Consider the following 8,879-nt stretch of genomic DNA (forward strand, 5'->3'; position numbering starts at 1 on the left):
TTAAACAGATAGTTATACTTGTACAGAAGTTTTGAATCTACACTGATTTTATTGTAGATAATCACTTCCACAAAGTTTTATATGATTTTTTTGTAGATAATCTCTTACACATAAAGTTTTATATGATAAACTTTTATTTAATTAAATTTGTTTATCCAAACCAAGTGATTCAACTCAAGGGTTGGTTAATAAACTCTCTCTAAGGACGAATCGTTTGGGATATCTTGAGTTCAATTTATGAGAGGAACAATTTTTTACTTTACTTTACTTACCTCCGGGACAATCTCATATCATACTTCCCATTATCCCATTATGTGATTTTGCTTATGGAAGTCATACACTCATACTATCCAATGTATGTATCAAACCTAATTTCTTCAGGAATCAAGAAGCTCTTTAACTTCAGAAGTGATTTCAGGTATCCAAAACATCAAAGTAAAGAAATTTCTTCATCGTAAAGAAAAAGAAGCAATCTGGTGTTGGAAAAATGTTATCAAATAGTTACTTAAGTAGAAAGTACTTTAAATATGTTATGTTGGTTAACTGCTATTCATTTAATCCCGATTTCGCCAATATCATCATATGTTAATTTGTTTTTAGAAAATCATGTTATGTTAAATTTAAAAGGTTTGTATAGAAATTAAAAGTGTTTTAACAGGAACAAAAATTTATTAAAAATAGAGCATGGTTTTTCTTTTTCTTATGCTGACAACTCAATTTCTCTAAAAGATTCTACAAAAGAACATAACTCAAGTTGAAAGAGGGATCAAGATAAACCTCAACCGGAAAAATATATATTTGAAATTATTATTATTATAAAATAATCAAGTACTACAAAGATTAATGAAAAATTTAAAGTTGATTAATATCATGTCTATACTAACTAACTAACTAACTAGCAGCACATGCTGGTGCTTTGAAGCCTTTGACATTCACAAACACAATGGATTGAGGCCCCACTTTGATTGGAGAAGATGAAGAAATCATTACTGGTTTCAGTTCTGGAATGTCGAGCGACTCAGTTAGCTTCAATGGAGTTCCATTCAGAAGGACAACATCACTTTGAATGTTTCCATCTTTTGGTGTCAAATGATACTCTTCTCTTATTTGTTTATCATCCATTGAGTTGCTTGTACTTGTTTGTACACTACCTTCTGTTGTGTAATCCTCTGGATACAGATTCATGTCATTCACAAGTGAAAAATTGAATGTTGATTTGGACATGTTTATGATCAACACAGTAATACCAGGCTGAAAGGAATAATAATCAAGCTGTTAGAATCATTTGAGCAAATATTATGAACAAAGGTGATCATGGGCTGTTAGAATCATTTTGAATATGCATAAACCTACCCCTTTCTTAGAACAATGAGCATATGTTCGCAAATATGGGGAGCCTTCATGAGAGACAGAGAGAACTTTGCTTCCCATTAGTCGATGCCACAAAAGCGCTCTGTGTTCAAAGACATGTTAATTAGAAAAATCCATTGATTACTCAGACATGTTTTTTATATATACACTGAGGTGTATAGTAAACTCACCCATAATAATCAGGATTTGGTATGAAAGTTGTGGTGTTAAGCAAAGCATAATTTCCTCCAATAAGAGCTTGTCTACAATAAACCTTATGGTTGAAGGTTGATGTCATGCCTAGTTGATCCAAGTACCTAGTTATCAACTCAAAATAAATAAAAAAAAATTATACATTAGCATGCAAGTGGCAATAATTTTGAAGGAATAGAAAAAAGTAACTCAATCTAATGGAATATTATTATTAAACAGACCAAAAACCATTAACAAAAGTATGTGACACATCTTTGCCACCACTATTATAAGCTCCACCAGATTCTCCAACCCATGCTCCTGCCCATGGTGTGAATTCTTTGACAGCTACCGAGACATCTTTAAAAGTTTGAGCAATTTGACTCAAAAAATAAGGGTCTTGAACTTTCTCGATAAGATCCTGATCAACACCTACATTTATGATAACTTTCTTAGAAACAAATCCCTAAAGTAATAAGAAATAATTTTTTTGGTCTCAAATATAATCAACAAAATAGTTGCACTTCATGGATTATATTATTGAAGCTAGCTATACATACCAGCACCAAGGTTGTATATGTGATGAGTGACTCCATCAACCACACCATGTCCTACATTTTGTAAGAAGCTATCAAACCATTCCTTACCATAGAAGCCAGCAGGGCCTAACACCTTTGGTCTTGTAGTCACATTTGGATATAATTTATTAATTATAAATCTTAATTTAGTAATATCTTTAGCATATTGAACACTGTCTATTCTGGCAGATACTCCTTCTGAACATAGTTCATTTCCTAATACACAATAGATTAAACCACATAAATCAATAAATCATAATGCATGCATGTTTATAAATAAAAAAAATCATAATGCATGGAATTTTTTTTTAACGTATGATAATTTATATGTATTATTCACAATATATCAAAGGATTACCCACCTAATTCATATGAATCTATTTTGTATCCTTTTAAAATGGTGTACTTCATGAGAGTTATGGCATTTAATGGATTCCAATTTCCCATGTAGTTCAACTTGTCCTCCTTGGAATTTTTCTTTCCAATAAGGGCATTTAGCCCAAAAGTTAGTTTCACTCTGCAATTAAATTAAAACATGAAAAAATATGTTATACTATTGATAAAATAAGTGTTTATGTATAAGTTAATTTTATAAAAAAAAAATTAATAAAGTCAACCTATTTTTGTGTAAGTTATAAACTATGTAAATTCTCTCAAAGAGTCTAATAAAAAATTTATAAACTAATTCCCACATATATGTCACTAGAAACACGAATACATTGAAAAAATTGAAAAAAAAATGATAAAAATGTAATACCCAGATTTGTTAAAAAAGTCATTTACTCTATCCCATCTATTTTGAGGAAGACAGCCAACACTAAATCCAAACAAGCCATCATCTTTCTTGATCATTTGGGTGCAATTCTTTTGAGGACCAAATTGATAAATAATCTGATCTTGCAATGATCCTCCTATTCTAATTCTCAAGGGATCAAAAGCTGAAAAAAAAATTGTTAGCAATTAGACATTAATTATGATCATATTTTCAATATTATAAACCAAGAAAAATAATTATGATCTATTTGTCAATGCTAATAGAATTTTTTGCATTAATGACACATATTTCCTAGGAAAGTTACATCATATACAAGGGTAACCAATTGTTAGTTGGTTCAGTGGTGATTGACGCTGAACTTGATAGGGAGGATCACAGTTCGATCCCGGCAACTATGATCGGGAGGATACTGCAACCACTTGAGAGTACTAGAACCGACCCTCGAACCAGATTAAATCGGTGGTGAAAGCAAAAAAAAACTATTAACAAGTGTAGAATCATTCTTGACCACTTATGATGATATTTTTTTCTAATCATGATACTATATTCAAAGGCAAATAAAATGTTACATAATTGCCTCCATATGACCATGAATGAGGATAAAGATTGTAGATTGCAAATTAAACAAAGCAAGCTTTTGTAAAAAATATTATGAAGTTTCAACATCATTGTAAAAATTATTACTCATGTGACACGTTAACTTTGTTAATTTCAAAATCAAAATTTATTTAGTTTACAAGAGCTAGAAAACATATTTTAATTTTGATTTATTTTTCTAAATCAAAGAAAGGATTATATTTTTTTCTCTATGGACTATGATTTGAATCATGGAAAGAGGACATACCTTTTATAGCATTTGATAGAATTTTGTTATCTAAGTCCTACAAATATTGAGAATGCATCATACAGGTTAGGTATATATAAACTTTGGATAAAAAAACAAAGTAAGATGAAAATATGGCTTAATAATAACTAACCAGATTGAGAATGCCAGATTTCCCCCATGGACATTGATTGTAGTCACATTTATTTTCTGGCCACCAATCTAAAGTTGCACATATAAAATTTTCATCTGTAGTAGCTATATTTGTCACTCCTTTCAGTTTAAGCTTAATATCTTCTGCTGAAGATATTGAAAATAATAAAAGAAGGATGTAACAGAGAGTTACTTTCAAATCCATTGTGAAAAATATTGAAAAAGAAGAAGAAGCACAGGAAAGAGAATGCACAACTTTTGGTTTATGTCACTTATATTTATACGTAGAGTTTGTATTTAACAATACTCCCTACATTTTTTGACCGTAAAAACACTTAATCACACTATATTTTAGGGATTGCTTTGAGTTTTACTTTATCTTAAATTTCTTCTAATTAAGGATGACGGATCCATTATCCGGTAAACATTTCGTACACATCTTATTTAGATATGTATTATAGTACATTCGCTGGAGTAGACAATTCTGATAAGACAAATTTAATAAAAAAAAATTGTGTAAATTTGTCTACAGTGGAAATCGAACCCGCATCTTTTGTTTACAATAAAGGTTTTCAACTACTAGAACATAATTTTTTTTAAAAAAATTAAACACTATTTATGGACGTATTAAAATTATCCATCCAAATAAGATGTGTACCAAAGAATTCACGCTTAACTTTAAATTTTTGTTTTTGTTTTATCATTTTATCTGTCACTGTAATTTTTTTTTTTGAAAGAGATGTTTTTTTTATGATTTTATCTGTTTTGAACAATCATTGGCTAACATTAAACTTTTATATTCTTTTTATGTTAACCTCCGAATTCTAGGGTAAACTTTTTTTTTTTTTTTGACAAAGGGTAAACTATTCTTTTAAAACACTAAAAAAAGATTCTTTTCAAAAACTATAATTCAATTTTTATATTCAATTTTACTTTTAAACCAAGTGGTTAATATATGAGCTCCCCATAGAATGAATTCGGGAAAATTCGAATTTGAAAAAGTGTCTTGAATAATTAAAATTTTAAAAGTTTGTAAATCACATCATATAAAAAAGATGTAAATCACAAGGATGGATCAAAGGGAGCAAATTGTCTATCGGAGAAGTTATCTTGCAACCAATGTGAGACTTCTTAACAAGCTAGATATTTGATCTTTCAAAGCAAGTTTTCACTACTTATACTCATGCTCGTACCCAAAATGCAGGTTCTCACTTTACCCATAATTGTAGGATTTTTTCGCGGGTACCCACTGTGTATAGGTCAAACTGTCATCCCTACCCCGCACAACAGTTGCTAAAGAGAACATGAGATTTGGATATCTTATAAATAATAATAATAATAATAATAATAATAATAATAATAATAATAATAATAAAAAGCATTTTTTTCAGCTATCTATAATCTATAATCTAAAGAGGACATGAGATTATAGATTTTTTTTTTAGTCAAAAAATAAATAATCAATAAATATGAAAAAGCCAAAGTTAAGCCACTAGGTTTGGTCTTGTGGTGAGGGGTTTGGATAGTACTCACTCCATGACACTTTATAAGCAAAAATTTACTTTCTAGGTTCATTGTATATTTAATGAATCTGATTTAATATTTAGACCAGATTCATTAAATATACAATGAATCTAGAAAGTAGATTTTTGCTTATAAAATGTCACGAAGGGAGTATGTTATAAGTTAAGGTTCGATTCCCACTGTAAAAAAAAAAAATTAAGACTATTTGCTTTTCTCTTTTTTCAAATCTCTTGACTCTCATGCATTTTACTCTCTCAATGATTTGACATTTAATACAATCATGAATTATTATTTCACATACAATCCTACAATCAAGTGGATTAATTGGGTTGAGTCAAAAAAAAAAAAAAGTGGATTAATTGGGTTGATTTTTAAAATTTTGAAATTATTTTAGGCATTCATTGTTGAATTGGAAATTGAATTTCACTTGAAATTGAATTTCACCTCAATTGTGAAATTGAAGTTTTCCCCTAAAAAACAAGCATTCAAGTTTAAACCGAAAAAAAATAATAAAAAAATTCAAGTTTCCTACCCCACAAAAAAAGGCTATTTTTATTTCAAACTAAAGAAAAATATTTTTATTAGCTAATTTCTTCAAAAGAATACTTTATTACCAAAAAAAATTACTATAAATTGCTGCAATTAATTTTTTGAGCCATAAAAAACTATGCTGTGATCTTCTATAATAGCCAAGAGATTATAGTAGCCAAGAATAAAATGACATTAACAAAGGAATATTCTTTTTTAAAAATTCTTTGTTTTTTTTTTTTTGATAATGTTCTTTGTTTCGCTGTGATCATCTAACATATCCTAAATCATAGCCAATAACAAAATAGAAAACATTAATTTGAAAAGATCGAAAAAACGAGAAATTCTTAGGTGAGTCCTCACTTAAGCATTAATTATTAGGCACAACCAATTAAACTATGACAACTTATTAATTAATATTAATATATTAAATAATTACAAATATATAATTAATAGTGTAATAATCAAAATCAAATCTGGACAAAATCTGGAACGTCAATCAAAGAGCAAGAGCAACATGTATGATTTAGTAAAAAAAAAAACATAAGGATGATTCCCGTTTTTGCTACCTTCTTCTTCTTAAAAGGATGATTCCCAACTTTTGCTACCTTCTTCTTCTTAAAAGGATGATTCCCGTTATTCTTGGTTTTTGGTGTTTATTAAAACATTTGGAAGGTGAGTTCTATTGTTTATCTGAGCTTCCAAATGGTTGACTACAAGCAAATATATTAAGTTGTCAATTTATGCTTATGTTGAAATTCATGTATTATTAGAAGTATCTGAAAGGTAAATTCTATACATTGCGACAATCACTTTAATTAGTGATGCCTCAATATCTAGGGGTGTAATTGACCGGTTTGAATCGGTTTTGATTGAATCCAATGACCGAGCCAATGAACCCTCGATTGGTCAGGTTTGGTTCGGTTTTTAGTATTTTTCAAAAATGAATCAGAACCAAACTCGTCGGTTTGGTTCGGATACTTTGATCGGTTTTTAATCCGAACCATAAAAATCGATTTTTTTTTCGGTTTGAATTGGTTTGGATCGTTGGTTCAATTGGATTCTTCTGATTCGCTTACACCCTGATGACAGTCAATTATATGTTGTTTTTAGTAGTAACTTAGTAGTTTTAATAGCAGTTGAAGCCCAAAAGCAAGCAAATACCCGAAAAAGTGAAATTACTTGGCCCAAAAACAAGAAAAGTGGAAAAAGCAGCAAAAAGGGCAAAAATGTAATAAAACAGCACAACCACCGTACCCACGATGAATCCTGGCGTGGCGCGATGAGAAGGCGGTTAAATTGAAAACAATCTGCAACAATTTTTTTTTCATCGTACCACGATGACGACTTCAAAAGCACGCAGAAAATCCTGAAGAAATCTTCCATCGTACCACGATATGATCCATCGTGGCCACGATGAGGCGAAAATACACGCCATCGTGGTCACGATGGGTGCGATGGACGCGTAGAAAAACCCAAAACCCAGCTGAAAAACTATAAATAGAGTCATCCTCCTTCACTATTATTAATTCCAAGAAATTCCAAAGTATTCAGTACTTTGAATATTCACTCTAGAGTTAGGAGAACTCTAAGAAGGAGGCAAGGAGGCCAAGGAACTCCAAGGTCAAAAAGGTTCTTTTCTTTCTGTCTTTGTAATTTATTTTTCCTAGGTTAGGTGGAGTCGAGGAACTCCTTTACGAATGCTTTGTATTTTGTACAATTTTGGTATATATTCAATTGTTTCTACTTTCAAACTCTTTTATCATCTGATTTTATATTTATTTTAATACTGATCATATTAAAATAAAATTTAAGGACCTAGTGAAAATCGCATAGGAAACGAAGCTACTAATCCCGAACGAAGGACGGTGTGCTATGGCCAAGATGAGACCGTTAAATTCAGTATCTGAGGTCTTAGTATAGGATTAGAAAGAACGATAATTTCTACCCGAGACATAATTATGACTAGTTAGAGACACACGTGACGGCTTATGACACATGAAGCCACTATGGTAATGATACCAACGTTTTTAACAAAAAGTGGAACCTGTGGCGATGATTCTTAAATAGAGTAAAGGTAACCACTAACTAGACTCTGAACAGTTTGTAATAGAAATATGAACGATTGTTTCTGAACCTATTTTTAATAGTCTAATTCTTGATAGAGGAAAATAAGGGAATAACCACCAAGCAGGGGTAAGAGAGAGATCCGATCACACTTAACCACCCCGTGTGGTCACACACACACTATTTACTTTTCTGTCATTTACTTTCTGCACTTTAATTTCCTGTCATTTACCGTTATCCGCAAAGATACCTTTCAAACACCAAAGCGAATGCAAAATCATTCCTAAACGAAACTAGTAACTTTGGCACAATCCCTATGTAGAACGATAAACTTCTCACTTTATTACTTGGTAGCTATTCTGTACATTTGCAAACCCAGCGTCACACCCATATCAATATCCGTAACTAGATATAACTTTTACTTACGGTTGACATGTCATATTTTCTCGGTATATTCAAAGAAGACATAAAATTATTCTGATGCCCCTTGACTTTTTTTTTTGGTAGGATGCCCATTGACTTTTACCTTTCTCTATTTTTTTTTTTATGATGCCCTAATTTTGTCTCATTTTCCTCTTCATCACAGAGAATTGATTTTCTCACCGCGGTTATTCTTCACCTCTAACCTGCAGTTGAATTGTTCTTCACCGTGATTGTTTTTCCTCTTCTTCCCCCATGAATCGTCAAAGAAAAACTTCGCTAAAATTTGAATTTATAATGGAGAATGAAACGGAATTATGTTGATGAGAACCGAGTTTCAATTTGAACCGAGAATGATACCATTGTTGATATAAAAAAAAAGTGTCGGTCTATTTCTACAACTTGGGTTATTTATTTTTTTTTTTGGTTACATACAACTTGGGTTATTATTCTAATAAAAATATTATTA

General features: G+C 30.7%; 1 protein-coding gene across 1 annotated transcript; it reads right to left on the minus strand.

Moving 5' to 3' along the window:
- Nucleotides 1–840: 840 nt before the first annotated feature.
- Nucleotides 841–4,076, minus strand: LOC123911452 (heparanase-like protein 2). Its single transcript, XM_045962866.1, has 9 exons — nt 3,873–4,076; nt 3,740–3,776; nt 2,878–3,058; nt 2,483–2,637; nt 2,103–2,336; nt 1,785–1,974; nt 1,542–1,667; nt 1,354–1,453; nt 841–1,251 (listed from the first exon to the last, which is right to left on the minus strand). The coding sequence occupies exons 1-9, from the start codon at nt 4,074–4,076 to the stop codon at nt 892–894; spliced, it is 1,587 nt and encodes a 528-aa protein (XP_045818822.1). The 3' UTR covers nt 841–891.
- Between the last annotated feature and the right edge of the window lie 4,803 nt (nt 4,077–8,879).

Source organism: Trifolium pratense, linkage group LG2 (assembly GCF_020283565.1).
Source record: "Trifolium pratense cultivar HEN17-A07 linkage group LG2, ARS_RC_1.1, whole genome shotgun sequence".
Lineage (NCBI taxonomy): Eukaryota > Viridiplantae > Streptophyta > Magnoliopsida > Fabales > Fabaceae > Trifolium > Trifolium pratense.

Excerpts from the sequence above, each read along its gene's own strand:
- LOC123911452 (XM_045962866.1), bottom strand. The coding sequence starts at position 4,076 with ATGGATTTGAAAGTAACTCTCTGTTACATCCTTCTTTTATTATTTTCA. Across the intron at positions 1,975-2,102 it reads CATATACAACCTTGGTGCTG|GTGTTGATCAGGATCTTATC; the intron begins GTATGTATAGCT and ends TCATAAATGTAG. Across the intron at positions 1,454-1,541 it reads CCAAATCCTGATTATTATGG|AGCGCTTTTGTGGCATCGAC; the intron begins GTGAGTTTACTA and ends CTTTGAACACAG.